The 20,141-nt window shown below is 42.3% G+C and overlaps 1 protein-coding gene across 1 annotated transcript; it reads left to right on the forward strand.

Moving 5' to 3' along the window:
- The first annotated feature begins 2,984 nt into the window (after window positions 1–2,984).
- LOC121545519 (leucine-rich repeat-containing protein 38) lies at window positions 2,985–16,933 on the forward strand. The gene is made up of 2 exons (XM_041856100.2): window positions 2,985–3,924; window positions 16,307–16,933. The coding sequence occupies exons 1-2, from the start codon at window positions 3,297–3,299 to the stop codon at window positions 16,552–16,554; spliced, it is 876 nt and encodes a 291-aa protein (XP_041712034.1). The 5' UTR covers window positions 2,985–3,296; the 3' UTR covers window positions 16,555–16,933.
- Window positions 16,934–20,141: the final 3,208 nt, after the last annotated feature.

Here is a 20,141-nt window from a genome sequence, read left to right on the forward strand (position 1 = left end):
CACAAAAGATGACTCACATAGCTGCCAACCTTGTTCAAGTCTCACAGTTGGCAGGTGTGGTGTTTGGACACACGCACGCACGAACACATGTACACGCAGAACGACTGACAGTTGATCTCAGGTTTCTTTTTGAAGAAGAACGAGTCTGTCTGTCTAACTTTCCACAGTGGCACTCCCCCTACGGGCCCTAGCTGTCTGTCCTTGACTGGCACCCAGGCCTGCTACACAGCCAGCAGGCAGAGTCACACCTGCCAACGTGCAACTAAAGAAGTGACAGCTGGGCCCGACTGTCTTGGATGCTTCAGACACTTTGAGAACGACCGTTGGAAAGTGAGGCGCCATGCTTTTCCATGGCACCTCCCTCCCTCCCAGCCCTGTATGTGCAGCTGTTCCGGGCCCAGGGTGCCACACACCAGGCTACACTGACATTTATTTACATGCTAAACCTGAACTGCATGGGGGGAAACACATTAGCCTATTTTCACTTCATAGGGCCCTAGTGGCCCCTGCAGGAAAGCCCCCTACACTTACACTAAAGAATACTGACTGTTCAACTAGTCAATAACAATAATAATTTCTGTGTTGGTGCCAATGACATTTGTAGTTGATGTTGATGCAGGCACGTGCACAGATAGGGCTCTAGGTGTGCCTGAGCACCTGCCCTTTTGCCCTACTATAAGTAAAGTGCCCTTTCCATTTTTATTTAACTTTTAATCTAATTTATCTCCTGTTCTATAAAGAATTGCCCATCAAACTCGCTCATTTCTAATTTTTGAATCTTGGGAAATGTCCCCTCCCCCACTCCTCTGCCCCCACGCAAGCGTTCATTCAGCTGCACTGCACTCATCCTCCTGCTGTTGCACAAGCAGAAACAACCGGCGCCTAGCGGTAGTATGAGTAGTGGCACACTGGTTACTTTTTGAGTTGGATGTTGTCTCTCACGGTCAGGGACAGGGAAGGGTTAATTTGACTATTTTTAAGTAGGCCTACAACAAACTCACTTTGAGCACCTTCCCCTCCAAAGTTCTGCAGCATGGCCCTGTATGTGGAGCTTGTGTAACCCAAGATGAGAGTTAGCCTAAACTATGTTTCTTTGAATTGAAATGAGAGGACATCATACTTCATTGTCTGTTTGCATAGAAATGTCCTCTGCATCTAAATAATTTGCTTTGCATCATAAAATCATCTATTACAACCAACTATCATCTATTCTAGACCAATGGGACAGGAGAGGAAGACATTAGAAATAGGCACATACAAAATTCCATTGAATCTCTGTGCATCTCCATTACTGGGATTCAATGGAATTTACCATTCTTATAGGGACCTCCAACTTCAGGTGTAATTGTAAAAAATGCACCCCCCTCCCTAACGTAAACAATGACTTTCACCGGCAGGGGCTGAGGAGTTTGTCAGAATCAAAAGAAATATGAAATCAAGACATCTTCTTTTTATTAAAAATCTTTATTAGGATTTGTTTAAATATAATTCTTCTTTCACTTTGGAAATGTGGAGTACATCGGTAGGAAAATAATCTAATTTAATACATTTTCTATTTAACTTCAAGGCTGCAAAATGTCAAGACTGTGTAAGGGATGTGTAGACTTTTACTAGTGACTGTATATTTGTTATACCAAGGCCCGATGGCCCGGTAGCAAACCGGGGTAAAATGCACTACCCTCCCCTGTGCCCAATAAAAAACCACACTAAAATAAGTTTCACCCCCATCCCCTATTTTGGACCTCTCCACCCCCTCCCCCAAGTACATTTCTGGAAAAAAATGTTGCCTGCGCTACAGATGGCTATATTGGTCTGCTAAGACAGGACTAGTAAAAACTTAGCTTTTTTAATAAAACAATTTCAGGGGGTGCTGCAACACCCTCAGCACCCCTACCTCCCACAGCTATATCTGTGACATGCTATTCCCAACAAGCAACATTTGATGTATCAGGAAATGCTCTTGCTGGACATAGCATAAATTCTGTTTCTGTAACTGAGGTCTGTGGACATAATGTCTGACTACTGTAGCATAGAGGTAAATAGCATGTAAACAACAACAGCTGGCAAATCAGCTGCCGTTGGTAAGGTAACTGCCATTGGGAACACACTGCTTAGTGTAAGGTACAGTATTTCTGAGGACCATTGGGTTTTTGCAGTGGATGTGTTAAAACTGCAGTGGATGTACTGTATGTTTTTCTAACTGTGTATGTATAGGATATAGTGCATTAAAGCTACAGGAGTGGATTGTATGAGACAGCCATTCAGCTTGTTGCTCAGGGAAGGCACGAGACAAACGCATCACCCCGCTGTGGCAAGCTGTCAAGTGATGGCGTTCCTCAAAATGACACTTTTGGGACATTTGCCTGTGCTGCACAGGCGGCTTCACACCACGGTGGATGTTTAGAGCATGCTGTCATGGCAACAGAGCTGGGATGGCGGGATCGTGCAGCACAGTGAGGCAGAGGACAGTTGAGGAGGAGATGTATGTGATGATGATTCCCAAGGATCATGGTCGTCAGGATTATATTCCTCCTGGGATTCTGCGAGCCATGTGACATCATCACAACATGTGAGTTGGGTGTCTGACGTCATTTGGACAGCGAGTCACTGTCGGTAGCTTCCCAGCACATACGGTTGGATATAAACACCCATGCTTTCAGTGAGTCTAGCCTTCCAATGCTTAGAGTGTCACTGTATATTCTTCTTCTGACTCTCAGACGGTGTCCCTCGTTAATTGTTCTAACGCAGGGTTAATGAGACTCTGAGGGTCGACCCTCCTGCAACTCACACCACCTTCTGGTTACCCTATCGCCCTCCACCCCCCCGTCCCCCGCTCCCCTCGCTCCCAACACACACCCTCCCCAGCGCACGTCTCTGGTTTGCTAGTTTCTATTTACCCCTGTGTTAATCCCCCCTCCCTTACTCTCTCTCTCTCGCTCTCTCTCGCTCACTCCCTCTCTCTCACTCCTCCCCTTATTCCCTCAAAGCCAGCAGGCTGCTTTTCGATCCAGACCGCTTGCTACATGATCTCCTCGAAAACATCGTTCCGCATCTCTCTCGCCGCTCGATGGCCGAGCCTTTGTAGACTACACACCAAGAGGAAGAAAGATGCCAGCGCCAGGACATTGACTCCTTTCTTCCTTTTGCTTCCCCCTCCCCTTCCTTAATCTCCCACCCCTTGATCTCTACCCCCTCCCCTGTGCCCTCTCCTGTCCTGTCCTGTACCCACTTCCTCCCAACCTCCCCCTCCCCTATCTAAACCCCTGCTCTCCCTCTCACCTCTCACCCCATTGACAATGTTACCATGCATTAACTGGCTTCAGCCTTTCCTTGCCTTGCTTTCCTCCACCTTGCTGACTCGGGGCCACAACTGTCCGTCCAGCTGCCTGTGTCCGGACCACCACACCGTGGACTGCCAGGGCCAAGGTCTCACCCACCTCCCAAGCCCCATCCCCCTGGACATTCGGCGCCTCCTGCTCTCCGACAACTGGATTCCCTGGATCCCCTCGGACTTCCTGGTTCTGTACAGCGACCTGGTCTACCTGGACCTGAGGAATAACTCCCTGTCGGTGCTGGAGCCCGGCACCCTCAGCACCTCGTCTCGCCTAGTCTTCCTGGACCTGGGCAGCAACAACCTGACAGAGATCCAGTCAGGGACCTTTGTGGAGTCCCGGAGCCTGATCAAGCTGCGTCTGGGTAATAACCCCTACCTTAGCCTGGTGGAAGAGGATGCTTTCCTGGGGCTGACCTCGCTGCGGGAGCTGGAGCTGGAGAGGAACGGCCTGCAGGGGCTGGACGTGGGGGTGCTGGAGCCCCTAACCTCACTCCGGGTGCTGCGCCTGGAGGGCAACCCCTGGGTGTGCAACTGTCACTTTGCCAAACTTTTTGTGTGGCTCACGGAGAACTGCCACAAGCTTCCAATGGGTATGTAAGCTGCTTAACAGCACGTATTTGTTAAAACATCTTTGCCTGTGCTAGGACATAGAAAACCAATCTTTTGTCATAATCCAGCAGCCCACTCATTTCTGATTCAAACAACTCATAAGCTATCCAACCTTAAGCCAATCAGTTATAGAATTATAATATAAGACTTCACAGTACACTGAAAGACAGATGCAGTAACGTATATAACATTATATGTCTCTACTTGGCCCATGTGCTATATGTATAACATATGGTTCCTCCTCTTTGTTTTCAATTGTCTATCATCTAAACAGCTATTGGCTATCAACCTCATCTTTATGTATTGCAGCTTGTTGCTCATACTACTGATAATTCTGTATAGATATGGACACTTCAATGTTGTTATGTATAAGATCACTCTGAGACATCTTGGTAAGCATGACAAAAAGAGAAAGAGACTTGTGGTAGACTACTGGAGAGTCCCAGATTCCAGATACCAGATTGTGTCTGAATAATTAATTAACCATATTCCTCATTAGAGTCTGTTCTCAGATTGTGTGTGTGTTTGCGTGTGTTTACGTGTAATCGCAACAAGAAGAGTGTTTATTGTTTACGTCTTCAAACACTGTCTGACTAAATATACAGGGAGTAGATCACGAATAAGATCTTCAAGATCAAAAAGATATGAGGCCAGGGTATCACATTCAATAGGATCTGAATCACTTAATAGATCATAATATACCTGCATTGTTTATTTAATTACGAACGATAAGCATTACATGTAGTTTCTGATCCACACTATGTAGTGTTACAATATGTATAGACAGTGAGGCTATTAATGTCTACAGAAATCTTCCTTGTTTGCAGTACTGACAGGTCATTGCACGCATTATATAATGCTCACTCTCATTCTCCAGAGCTAACACGTCACATTGCATGTAGGTGCACAGTGCTGAGCTCTGACCGAAGCAGACATTCTGTGCGTGGAAGTCCAACTGCATGCTAGCAGATACCCATAGACTTCCAGTCATTGTGCTAATGCTAGTTAGCATTGGCTCGCGAAACTACCTCTAACTTCCTTCATACTGGACACATACACATAAAAATGGTATCTACAAGTTAATCTGACTCCCGAAGAATCCATTTAACTGCTTCCCAAGAGAGCTGGCTAGTGCTACTAAATACATGTTCTAACAAGTTTATTAAGGTCCGTCCAAATAAGACACAATATTATTTCAGGTGGAATTAGGACCGGTATTGAAATAAGCCATATGTGTGTCCCAAATGGCACCCTATTCCCTTTATAGTTCACTACTTTTGATCAGGGCCCATAGGGCTCTGGTCAAAAGTAGTGCACTATATAGGGAATAGGGTGCCATTTGGGATGCAAGCAATGTTATTACAGCACGCTAATCAAAGCAACGGGATGTTCCATGGATCGTATCAATTACCAAATTGGCACATCGACAATCTTCACAGTGGATTTAATTTCAATAGCTGTGACCTGTGACCTGGCAGAACACAATGTTATACTAACAACATTCTGTGAGGCACATTAGCACCTAGCCTTCGGTGAGCCCAGACACATATAGTACACACACCAACACTATGGTGCTTTCTATGTGCTCTTCTATCCTCCTGAGACTCAGCAATTCATTTTTGTCCTCTCTAGTGGACATCAGTTCTTGGTCCGTATCTCTGAGGCCATACAAGCCACTGTATTAAGTCCTGTTGCCCCTTTGAGAGGACATTCTGGAATTCGGGCTTTTCACTGATATCACGTGTGGGGGTGTGACCTTGACGACTTTATCTTCCTGGTTCTTAAAAGAATGGCTGCCGTCAAAATTAGCACATTTTATGGACATTTGAAAATTGTGTGTAATTATTAATTAACATTTTTGTGAGTTTGATATTCAACATTTTTCTAGTAAGTGAATAGTTAAGTGAGTTGTCAGGAGTGTGTAATATTTTTTTAAACATTAAATAAGAGCTAAATAAGAGCTTATCAAGAAATGTCCTCTGTAGTGGACACCTGGATGCCACAACTATGTTTTTCACCTACAGGACTGTACCCATTGACTGTAATGTTAATTTGTGTATATTTACATCCTAATGACCACTACAAAGGACCATTTTGCACTTACAATAAAAATAACAATATTTGTTCCCAAAAAATGATTGGTAGCATGTATTTTTCACCCAAAACACTTATGTTATGTAAAAAAATATATATAAATCCCAAACAACAATTTTTTTCTCAGGTCTCAGGAGGCTATAGGCCTTAGCAACTTTAGGCTCCAGCCTTAGTAGGGCTCACCCTAGAAAACCTCTACTGTATGTTACCCTAAAGGACATGTGGCTGTACAGGATATTTGACATATAGGCAGACTTAATCTTTCCCGTTGCCTTGGGAACAAACTAGTTGCATGCCATGATTATCTTGTCATCATTCTGACAAGGCAGCAGAAACATGGATCGGAGTGTATATTCATTAATAAGAAATTAAGATTTGATGGATTAAACTAGCCCTTTAATCGCTGATTACTAAATTCCTGACCCTCTGAGGCTTAATCACAATAAATGCTTCTTAATTACTGAGTGTGAACTAGAACTGTGAACAAACTGGAGGGTGAAGGGCACAGGATAATGGATCACTTGCTGTCCTTGGCGCTTCCACAGAACCATTCAATCACGCACAGTCACTGGGTTTGTGGGATAAGTCCAAAACAAAATGTTCTCTTGGACACTGTAATTTCATTGGACACTGTAATTCTACTGACCCAAACAGTAACATCTTTCTTTTACCCACTTTGCTATCAGGGACATTGCTCTGTCAGTTCCTGATTGAGATTGTCTTGATCTGTATAGTATCTGAGAACATAAATAGACATTTACAAACTATTGAGCTTTACTCATTGAGTTTGTAAGTTCTGGTTTCACATACACATTGTAGCCTGCTCTCAGGTACTGTATCATCAAGATGCAACAAAGCTCAGTAATAGGGTCAATCTGCGATTGGGACATCTTTAAAAAATAATAAGATATATACCCATTGATTCTTGAAGAATATAACCACTTTGTTGTTGTTTGAACTGCAGATTGCCCATTTAAAACACAGTAGCTGAGGATATTTCACAATGGTGCCTTTAGGTGAATGTGTGTGAATGAGTCAAAGCGGTAACCTGTATAATCACACCATAAAGTGCTGTTTCTAGTGCTTGTTGGGTCAAGGATGAACAATCAGCATACATTTTTTACTACACTTAATTTGATACTGATGACAGCTTACCATTGACACTGACATTGTCTAGACCAGGGATGGGCAACTGTAGGCTCGAGGATCAATTCTTGGGACTCAACTTAATGTTGAGAGTTAGAATAGTAGAATACACAAGGTGCAATTTCGAACTTTGTTTGTGCATCAGCAGTTTTTCTCGTGTTATGTGAGTCATTGACAGTCACTCAATTAGCCCATGTCAGCTAAAAAATTTGATTGGTGAGTTAGTCTAGCCAGCTATCTAAACTTGTAGTAAAATTGGTCAAATTACCGACTGGAGGGCCCCCATTGATTTTGTTAGTCACCCTCACTCAGATATCATATTCAAAATTGCAAACATTTCTCTCCACCCTATGGCAAAATGAGTAGAATTGCAGGAAATTAGCTGTAAAACTGCAAAATCTTCTCTCCGCCCCATGGCGAAATGTGTAGAATTACAGGAAAGTAACTCTAAAACTTCAATGTTTTCTCTCCGCTGTCAAGAGGGGGGCCGCTAAAATGTTTGGTCGCAAGGTGGGGGGGTGGGCCCCCAACAAAATTTCACTTAGGGCCCCAAAAGGCTAGGGCCAGCTCTGACTGCAGGTGTGGGTATAGATGAGGATATGCAGACCCGTGAGTCACTGTGGCCCATCATCAGTTCAGATTTTTGGCCCCACCCCCATCCCTGGTCTAGACTAATGTTCCATCACTCCATCGCTCTACGAGTGACACACACACACACAACGTATACACAAACACACACACACAAACGTATACACAAACAAACACACACAAACGTATACACAAACAAACACACACAAACTTATACACAAACACACACACACACAAACGTATACACAAACACACACACACAAACGTATACACAAACAAACACACACAAACGTATACACAAACAAACACACACAAACGTATACACAAACAAACACACACAAACGTATACACAAAGAAACACAAACAAACACACACAAACGTATACACAAACAAACACACACAAACGTATACACAAACACACACACACAAACGTACATGCACCCATGGACGCAGACAAGCACGCATGTACATATGCAGGTAAGCACTAGCACGCACGCACACACACACACACACACAAATATAATTCCAACTATAGCAGCATGGCAGCTGATATATATATATACAGTGGGGAGAACAAGTATTTGATACACTGCCGATTTTGCAGGTTTTCCTACTTACAAAACATGTAGAGGTCTGTAATTTTTATTATAGGTACACTTCAACTGTGAGAGATGGAATCTAAAACAAAAATCCAGAAAATCACATTGTATGATTTTTAAGTAATTAATTTGCATTTTATTGCATGACATAAGTATTTGATACATCACAAAAGCAGAACTTAATATTTGGTACAGAAACCTTTGTTTGCAATTACAGAGATCATATGTTTCCTGTAGGTCTTGACCAGGTTTGCACACACTGCAGCAGGGATTTTGGCCCACTCCTCCATACAGACCTTCTCCAGATCCTTCAGGTTTCAGGGCTGTCGCTGGGCAATACGGACTTTCAGCTCCCTCCAAAGATTTTCTATTGGGTTCAGGTCTGGAGACTGGCTAGGCCACTCCAGGACCTTGAGATGCTTCTTACGGAGCCACTCCTTAGTTGCCCTGACTGTGTGTTTTGGGTCGTTGTCATGCTGGAAGACCCAGCCACGACCCATCTTCAATGCTCTTACTGAGGGAAGGAGGTTGTTGGCCAAGATCTCGCAATACATGGTCCCATCCATCCTCCCCTCAATACGGTTCAGTTGTCCTGTCCCCTTTGCAGAAAAGCATCCCCAAAGAAGTATGTTTCCACCTCCATGCTTCATGGTTGGGATGGTGTTCTTGGGGTTGTACTCATCCTTCTTCTTCCTCCAAACACGGCGAGTGGAGTTTAGACCAAAAAGCTCAATTTTTGTCTCATCAGACCACATGACCTTCTCCCTTTCCTCCTCTGGATCATCCAGATGGTCATTGGCTAACTTCAGACGGGCCTGGACATGCGCTGGCTTGAGCAGGGGGACCTTGCGTGCGCTGCAGGATTTTAATCCATGACGGCGTAGTGTGTTACTAATGGTTTTCTTTGAGACTGGTCCCAGCTCTCTTCAGGTCATTGACCAGGTCCTGCCGTGTAGTTCTGGGCTGATCCCTCACCTTCCTCATGATCATTGATGCCCCACGAGGTGAGATCTTGCATGGAGCCCCAGACCGAGGGTGATTGACCGTCATCTTGAACTTCTTCCATTTTCTAATAATTGCACCAACAGTTGTTGCCTTCTCACCAAGCTGCTTGCCTATTGTCCTGTAGCCCATCCCAGCCTTGTGCAGGTCTACAATTTTATCCCTGATGTCCTTACACAGCTCTCTGGTCTTGGCCGTTGTGGAGAGGTTGGAGTCTGTTTGATTGATTGTGTGGACAGGTGTCTTTTATACAGGTAACGAGTTCAAACAGGTGCAGTTAATACAGGTAATGAGTGGAGAACAGGAGGGCTTCTTAAAGAAAAACTAACAGGTCTGTGAGAGCCGGAATTCTTACTGGTTGGTAGGTGATCAAATACTTATGTCATGCAATAAAATGCAAATTAATTACTTAAAAATCATACAATGTGATTTTCTAGATTCTGTCTCTCACAGTTGAAGTGTACCTATGATACAAATTACAGACCTCTACATGCTTTGTAAGTAGGAAAACCTTCAAAATCGGCAGTGTATCAAATACTTGCTCTCTCCACTGTATATATATAACACATCAATATAGGAAACTATGCATACTCATGTCAAATATGATGCAGTGATTTTGTTGACGATGTTAAGTCTATAGGCAGCATCAGACAATGTAGGCATACTCAACCCATCCCCACCGCCACATCCAACACCGAAACCATGAAGACTCTCTCCATCAATCAATCAATCACCCCCACATCCATCACCACCAACACCGAAACCATGAAGACTCTCTCCAAACCATGAAGACTCTCTCCATCAATCAATCAATCACCCCCACATCCATCACCACCAACACCGAAACCATGCAGACTTTCTCCATCAATCAATCAATCACCCCCACATCCATCACCACCAACACCGAAACCATGCAGACTTTCTCCATCAATCAATCAATCACCCCCACATCCATCACCACCAACACTGAAACCATGCAGACTTTCTCCATCAATCAATCAATCACCCCCACATCCATCACCACCAACACCGAAACCATGCAGACTTTCTCCATCAATCAATCAATCACCCCCACATCCATCACCACCAACACTGAAACCATGCAGACTTTCTCCATCAATCAATCAATCACCCCCACATCCATCACCACCAACACCGAAACCATGAAGACTCTCTCCAAACCATGAAGACTCTCTCCATCAATCAATCAATCACCCCCACATCCATCACCACCAACACCGAAACCATGCAGACTTTCTCCATCAATCAATCAATCACCCCCACATCCATCACCACCAACACTGAAACCATGCAGACTTTCTCCATCAATCAATCAATCACCCCCACATCCATCACCACCAACACCAAAACCATGCAGACTTTCTCCATCAATCAATCAATCACCCCCACATCCATCACCACCAACACCGAAACCATGCAGACTCTTTCCATCTATTTGCAATGTAGTATTCTGGTCCTCTCCACACCGAGACACTATGGCTGTGGCGTGCAGAGCCAGAGATAGAGCCAGAGAAAGAGACAGAGATAGAGACAGAGACAGAGACAGAGAGAGAGCGCAGAAGAGCCAGTGTCTGGGCTGAGCTTTGCTTGTTGTGCTGCGTGGTGAGGAGGAGAGGAGAGCCACGTGACTGGAATTTCACCGAGCGATGAGGTCACTGAGTCCCTCTGCATGTGGAAAACCCCTTCTGGTCTAACTGTGACTCACCACACATATACACTCACACACACACACACACACACACACACACACACACACGCACACACGCATGCACGCACATGCACATGCACATGCACACACACACACACACTTGATAATGATGTCTACTGACTGCTGGCCACAGCAGCTACAGACACAGGCAGGCTAAAATGGAAGCGCCCCAAACTGCTTTTATTATAGCATGACTGAGGTGCACCATATGTGCTTTTAGATTACGTAATGTTTTATTGAAATACGTATTTCAAAAACAGCGAATACTGATTGAAAACATAACAAATAATGTATTTATTTTCACACTCTTTTTTTTATTTTTTATTTTAAAAAATTTTTTGGGGGGAATGGATCAGCTTAATATTGCAGATATATTGTATCTTCTATCAATGTAATTGTCTGCATCACTTCCAATCCCCCATGTTTTTTTTATATATATATACACTCCCCTTTATTACTTTTCAACCCCACCATCCTTTCCCTACTTGGAGTAAATTAGTGAACAACAATGCCCAGGCCTCTACTTCCGGTCTATACTTACTATCTACACCTTATGGACAGAGTTAATTTTACAATAATTCTATTATATATATATATATATATATATATATATATATATATATATATATATATTATTATTATTATTTTTGCTCCTGAACTTCTTCTACTCTCAACCTCTCCGATCATTTTCATGATGTCCATCCGGTTTGCTTCTATATGCCATATCTTTCTAACTGTGCTCTTTCCCAAAAGCTCCCAACATACAACCTATATACTTATTATGGACACAGTATGCTTACATTATTAGCTATCTTTGTTATTATTTGTTGTTATTTGTTATTAGTCCCATCCTTCAACTCTATTCAATACCTCCCATCTATCTCTTAACACCATCCATATAGGATTTCTATTTGCCATATATATTTCAACCGTACTGTGATGTTTTACAAAAGTTCTGAACCTTACTATTCTCATTGCTTCTACATATTGTGAATTAAAAATAAACATTTTTGCTAAAAGTATTATTATATTATTGATTGATTGACTATGACTTTTCAGATCACCCAGTATTGCTATCTGCAAGGTTAGCTCCAGGTAAATATTGCAATCCTTTAGCCATTCCTGGACCTGTGTCCAAAAACAAGCTACAAATGGACAGAACCAAAACAAATGATCTAATGATTCTGTCTCTTCACAGCAAAATCTGCAGACTCTTTGTATTAGTGGAATAGATTGGGTTAGTTTACAAGGAAACCAGAGCCCCATTGATGCCCCTTGTCATTATCAGTAAAATCATTCACAGTATAATCTATCTATCCTCATAATTTGATGAGGAAGTTTGGTACTGTACTGTTACATTATTATCTGTTATAGTGTATTATTGTATCTTTTTATGATATTATCAAATCACCAGAGCGCAAATATTGGTCTCGTCCTTGTTCTGCACACTTCTGTTATTCTCATGCAGTAAGATATAATGTGACTGTCTATTTTCATCCTCTCAAAGTAGGGTAGGCTACTATAATACTCATACTTTATGCTCTGTTTATGCATTCTTACATTTCATATAGCAACTGAACACAAAACAATCACAAAACCCTTTGAACCCTAACTTATAAGTGAAGTGTTAATTTCCAAAACGCTACATCCACCAATCTTTCACATTTGTGTTTTTTCATCAGAAATGATTGCTTATGGGTACCTTCATCTGTGTATAAAATATTACTGTTCTCAGATTTGTTTATTCATAGATTTTAGATGTGTTTTTTTGCTAAATGCTAGCTATATATCCATTGTTTAGCTGGAATGGACTGTTCATAATCCTGTATATTTGACTGTGATATGTGGTAGTCTCACCCAGCTATCTTAAGATGAATGCACTTACTGTAAGAAGCTCTGGATAAGAGCATCGGCTAAATGACTAAAATGTCAAATGTAAATGTTTTACAAACAGATCTGTATTGAATAAACATTTTTTAACATGTTTTAAATATTGATGTCACAGACGTATCATTTGTACAGTTCTTTATTAAATCGTTATTTCTTACATTTGACTGTGTAAAACCTAGCAGTACTACTTATTTATCTGCGAGTGAGGCCGATATATAGCATTTTGGAAAATAAACATTATTATTTGTCTCTGAAATGAAACCATCAAATGATAGATTTTGAACAAATACATGTCTGTCATTGAACAACCCCATGACATAATTAGATAGTGAAAAAAGACACCGGGAATGCAGCTTGGCACTAAACACATGTACACTACCAGTCAAAAGTTTGGACACACCTACTCATTCAAGGGTTTTTCTTTATTTTTACAATTTTCTACATTGTAGAATAATAGTGAAGACATCAAAACTATGAAATAACACATATGGAATCATGTAGTAACCAAAAAAGTGTTAAACAAATCTAAATATGTTTTATATTTTGTTATTCTTCAAATAGCCACCCTTTGCACAGCTTTGAACACTCTTGGCATTCTCTCAACCAGCTTCACCTGGAATGCTTTTCCAACAGTCTTGAAGGAGTTCCCACATATGCTGAGCACTTGTTGGCTGCTTTTCCTTCACTCTGCGGTCCAACTCATCCCAAACCATCTCAATTGGGTTGAGGTCAGGTGATTGTGGAGGCCAGGTCATCTGATGCAGCACTCCATCACTCTCTTTCTTGGTCAAATAGCCCTTACACAGCCTGGAGGTGTATTGGGTCATTGTCCTGTTGAAAAACAAATGATAGTCCCACTAAGCGCAAACCAGATGGGATGGCGTATCGCTGCAGAATACTGTGGTAGCCATGCTGGTTAAATGTGCCTTGAATTTTGAATAAATCACTGACAGTGTCACCAGCAAAGCACCCCCACACCATCACACCTCCTCCTCCATGCTTCATGGTAGGAACCACACATGCAGAGATCATCCGTTCACCTACTATGCGTCTCACAAAGACATGGCAAATCTCAAATTTGGACTCATCAGACCAAAGGACAGATTTCCACCGGTCTAATGTCCATTGCTCGTGTTTCTTGGCCCAAGCAAGTCTCTTCTTTTTATGGGTCTCCTTTAGTAGTGGTTTCTTTGCAGCAATTCGACAATGAAGGCCTGATTCACATAGTCTCCTCTGAACAGTTGATGTTGAGATGTGTCTGTGACTTGAACTCTGTGAAGCATTTATTTGGGCTGCAATTTCTGAGGCTGGTAACTCTAATGAACTTATCCTCTGCAGCAGAGTTAACTCTGGGTCTTCCTTTCCTGTAGCGGTCCTGCCTTGATTTTTTTTGCGACTGCACTTGAAGAAACTTTCTAAATTCTTGAAATTTTCTGGATTGACTGACCTTCATGTCTTTAAGTAAAGATGGACTGTCGTTTCTCTGTGCTTATTTGAGCTGTTCTTGTCATAATATGGACTTGGTCTTTTACTAAATAGGGCTATCTTATGTATACCACCCCTACCTTGTCACAACACAACTGATTGGCTCAAACGCATTAAGAAGGAAAGGAATTCCACAAATTAAGGAACACCTGTTAATTGAAATGCATTCCAGGTGACTACCTCATGAAGCTGGTTGAGAGAATGCCAAGAGTGTCACACCCTGGCTCTGGGGACTCTTGTATGTTGAGCCAGGGTGTTAGTTTCTTTGTGTAGTGTCTATGTTTCGTTTCCTATGTTCTGTTCTAGGTTATGTGTTTCTATGTTGGCCGGGGTGGTTCTCAATCAGAGGCAACGAGAATCAGCTGTTGCTTGTTGTCTCTGATTGGGAACCATACTTATGCAGTCTTTTGTGCACTTGTGATTCGTGGTATCTTGTTCCGTGTAGGTTTGTGTGTATGACCGAGGACTTCACGTTTCATTTTGTTGTTTTGGTTGTTGTATCGTGTTGCTAAGTACACATTAAAAAGATGTACGCATATCACGCTGCGCCTTGGTCCACTCATTTCGACGATCGTGACAAAGAGTGTGCAAAGCTGTCATCAAGGCAAAGGGTGGCTAGTTTGAAGAATCTCAAATATAAAATATATTTTTGGTTACTACATGATTCCATATGTGTTATTTCATAGTTTTGATGTCTTCAGTATTATTCTACAATGTAGAAAATAGTGAAAATAAATTAAAACCCTGGAATGAGTAGATGTGTCCAAACCTTTGACCGGTACTGTATTTATATGGCTGTTAAAAGCATTGTGTTATCTCCAAATCACCTAGCTATAACAGAGATGTGTCAAGACCACGCACTTCTCTAGATGCAGTAGGCCTTTCAGCTCTGTGTGTGTTACTGTACATGTAGGTCAGAGTTTCCCAAACTCGGTCCTCGGGACCCCAATGGGTGCACATTTTGGTTTTTGCCCTAACACTATACAGCTGATTCAAATTATCAAAGCTTGATGATTATTTTATTATTTGAATCAGCTGTGTAGTGCTAGGGCAAAAAACAAAACATGCACCCCTTAGGGTCCCCAGGACCTTGTTTGGGAAACCCTGATGTAGGTGTTGATGTATGGTAATGCAGTCACTTGATACCGCCAAGGGACAAGCTTTTCATGATGGTGTAATATGCTTTAAGTGGGATAACTAAACACAAATGATCAAATGGATAGGTTTTTGAGGCTTGATGTGACTCAATGTGTGGGAAATGGTGAGACACATGAACAGGCACAGTAGCTACTTCCGTAGGCGTACTGGGCTATAGCTAATATATCAAACAACTCTGAGGCAAAACAATGGCACCCAACTGTTCCCTCAGTGTCCTCACTTACACTGTTACAGTAAGATGATATCACAGACCAGACATTCTTAGTGGATTTCAACCACAGTGCCATTCCACACTGTATGGTCAGCATGCTTTTCAACAGTTGAAAGTGACATTGAGTGACACAGTACTGTGAGCAGGCAGGACAGCTAATCCCCTGTGTATTTATTCAGTCATCAGAGTGGAGGTCAGCTCCACCATGCAATTAGACCTGAAAGGACTGGATAGATAGATGTAAGCTAGAGTGAAGCTGTTACCTTCACTGCTACCTGTTAAGATGTGACCATACTTATACATTTCTAATAATTTCAGATCTACACTGTGTGTAGGCCGGGGATTGATTTGGGATTGGGCCATAGAGTGACTGTGTTCAAGACTGATGACATCATATTCTCTCTCTCTCTCTCTCTCTCTCTCTCTCTCTCTCTCTCTCTCTCTCTCTCTCTCTCTCTCAGGTATGGAGGGGTTGCAGTGTTCCCTCCCCATGGATGGGAGTCTTATGTCCCTGAGCCTGCTCTCTGAGGCCAGTTTCCGGGAGTGCCGGGGCTACCTCTCCCTTACGGACATCCTCATTGTCATCTTCTCGGGCATCTCAGTCTCTGTGGTGGCCATTATAGCCAGCTTCTTCCTGGCCTCCATGGTCCACTGCTTCCAGCGACTGGGCAAAGCCGGTCAGGCAGACGAGGAGGAGGGCAACGACTGAGGGGGAGAAAAAGCGTGATCTGGGACCAGATTCAGTATCACTGCGGACATTGCAGACCCCGACTAGGTGCCTCGTAAGAGGGCCAGGAAGAAGGGCAGGACAATGGGAGAGCAAGACATGGACAACGAGGAGGGAGTATATGGCCTAGGAATTGTGCCAGAAAGCTCTTACCATGTGAATTCCTGTGTACTTCATTGGTGGCAGTCAGCAGCACACCGGGAGGGGTTAAACCATGTTAGGAAAGATTGTGTTAAATCAGCTTGAATGATCCACGTTTTCTTATCACTGAAGTACGAAATGTACAACACTCTTAGAAAAAATGGTTCCAAAAGGATTCTTCGGCTGTCCCCAAGGGTTCTATCTGGAACCAAAAGGGTTCTACCTGGAACCAAAAAGGGTTCTTCAAAGGGTTCTCCTATGAGGACAGCTGAAGAACCCTTTTAGGTTTCTAAGAGTGTACGTTTCATTGGTTGAACACAGCCTTACTACAGATGTAGGAATTTCATTTGACCTGCAGTATATCGTCACAGCAAAATAATCCTGCAGCAACAGGATTTGAACGTTTAGTCCATAATGTTGCTTGATCGGTGGTTAGGCTATTAGCTGGCCAAAAGTAGGCTACATGAAATGTGCAATACTGTTAATATAACTGTGTGTTAGTGTGGGTTTTCAGTGAATTTATGTAAATCACAAAGCTCATCATACATCTCTACCTTACTTTGGATAGATCATTCAGCATTCTCTTGAAATCCTAGTTGTACTATATTTGGCCTGTAGTCTAACATGGTGTAAAATTATATACACCACCCTTTCAAAGAGGATATTACTCTGCTGCCAGGGGGTTCTTTAAGATCTGGCTTGAGCTGGGAGGTGAAAGGACAGAGAGGGGGACAAGGGACCGGCACACTGCAGTCTAATGCACACTTATGTCCATTGCATTGATTTGAGTAGCAACCTACGTAACCTTTGTTTACCAAAGAGCAGTCCGAATGAGAAGATTCTATTGTTACAATATAGGACGCAGAAATGGGATAGCATGATCAATCAACAGGGATGTTACACTAAATTTTGACACAAACTCAAAAAGTGCAAAATGTAGTAAATATGGAGAGCATAGTTACAATATCTTTTTTTGGAGCAAAAATGTAGCCTGACAATGTTTGGCGTTACAACACCCGAAGGAGAGCACAAACAGACTGGCACTCAGGCTAGCACAAATGTATTCTTGGTTAAAAAACAGTCACACGTTAGGTACAGTATACTATACAGAACAATATGCTAAAATATCCTGCCAATTATCACCCATAAATGTAATTATGGAAATCATTATATTATACAGCTGTAAGTGGGCCAATGTATTTCCCTGTTTCAGGCATAATGTAACTTATTTTACATTTGAACAAAATGTTTATATATATATATATATATATATATATATATATATATATATATATATATATATATTTTTTTTTATGATGTCTCTTGTTTGTATGGGGATTTGATATCTCTAATTCCAAGCTAACAGGGCTAAGGTTAAAATCTGTTAATTGTTTCCATATCTCGATCATCCTTGATGTTTGGACCTTCCAGTCCTTTCCTATGTCGGCCTTTATTACGACCGGGTACTGGAGCCATCCTCAATAGACCAGCAGCTAGTAGCAGCCAGGTGAAATTGATGAATGAATGCTATAGGTCAATGATGTCATGTGTATTGTTTGGCTTACTGAAACTACTGGGAGATGATAAATGAAAACCAGCATACTCACAGATGCTTCAAGACCTGAGATTTGAGAGGTTGTCTGTCAAACTATATCTGTCTCTGGCGCTTGTAACCTACCAATGAGATTTGAGATCCCAAAAATGGATTAAAGGGCTTTTTTTCTGATGCACCATAACAAACACATTAAAAAGATAATCATGGAGTCGCAAAGTGCAATGTTACAAAATGTAAGTGTGAGAAAATGAAGCAGTAAAATAAACACATTATGCTCTGGAACTTTGTTTTTATAACTTTTATTTCACATAACCTTCTTGTTTCTTTGAATGAAGATATACACTGTAGACTGAGTGTACAAAGCATTAGGAACACCTGTTCTTTTCATGACATAGACTGACCAGGTCATGACATAGAATCCAGGTGAAAGCTATGATCCCTTATTGATGTCACCTAAATCCTCTTCAATCAGTGTAGATGAAGGGGAGGAGACAGGTTAAAGAAGGATTTTTAAGCCTTGAGACAATTGAGACATGGATTGTGTATGTGTGCCATTCAGAGGGTGAATGGGCAAGACAAAACATTTAAGTGCCTTTGAACGGGGTATGGTAGTAGGCGCCAGATGCACCGGTTTGAGTGTGTAAAGAATTGCAACGCTGCTCGGTTTTTCACGCTCAACAGTTTCCCCGTGTGTATCAAGAATGGTCCACCACCCAAAGGACATCCAGCCAACTTGACAAAACTGTGGAATAATAATAATAATAATAATATGCCATTTAGCAGACGCTTTTATCCAAAGCGACTTACAGTCATGCGTGCATACATTTTTGTGTATGGGTGGTCCCGGGGATCGAACCCACTACCTTGGCGTTACAAGCGCCGTGCTCTACCAGCTGAGCTACAGTGGAATGCTTTCGACACCTTGTAGAGTCTATGCCTCAACGAATGGAGGCTGTTCTGAGGGCAAAAGGGGGGGTGCAACTCAATATTAGGAAGGTGTTGCGAATGTTTTGTACACTCAGTGTTTGTAGAATTTTATTTATTTATTGATTTAACTCTTATATAACAAGGTGTGTAAATGGAGAACCAATTCTCACTTGCAATAACGACCTGGCTAATAAGTACACTTTGGAACCAAAAACATTGTATACTAAACAAAACATAAATGCAACATAAGGTGTTGGTCCCAAGTTTCATGAACTGAAATAAAATATCCCAGAAATTGTCTATACACACAAAAAGCTTATTTCTCTCAAATTTTGTGAACAAATGTGTTTACATCCCTGTTAGTTAGCGTTTATCCTTTGCCAAGATAATCCATCCACCTGACAGGTGTGGCATATCAAAAAGCTAATTAAACAGCATGATCATTACACAGGTGCAACTTGTGCTGGGGACAATAAAAGGCCACTCTAAAATGTGCAGTTTTGTCACACAACACAATGCCACAGATGTCTCAAGTTTTGAGGGAGCATGCAATTGGTATCCTGACTGCAGGTATGTCAGTTTTAGAGAATTTGGCAGTACGTCCAACCGGCCTCACAACAGCAGACCACGTGTAACCACACCAGCCCAGGACCTCCATATCCGGCTTCTTCACCTGTGGGATTGTCTGAGACCAGCCACCTGGACACCTGATTAAACTGTGGATTTGCACAACCAAATCATTTCTGCACAAACTGTCAGAAACCGTCTCAGGGAAGCTAAAATGCGCGCTCGTCGTCCTCACCAGGGTCTTGACCTGACTGCAGTTCGGCGACGTAACCGACTTCAGAGGGCAAATGCTTACCTTCGATGGCCACTGGGATGCTGGAGAAGTGTGCTCTTCACTGATGAATCCCAGTTTCAACTGTACTGGGCAGACAGCATGTAT

The sequence above is a fragment of the Coregonus clupeaformis genome, chromosome 30 (assembly GCF_020615455.1).
Source record: "Coregonus clupeaformis isolate EN_2021a chromosome 30, ASM2061545v1, whole genome shotgun sequence".
NCBI lineage: Eukaryota > Metazoa > Chordata > Actinopteri > Salmoniformes > Salmonidae > Coregonus > Coregonus clupeaformis.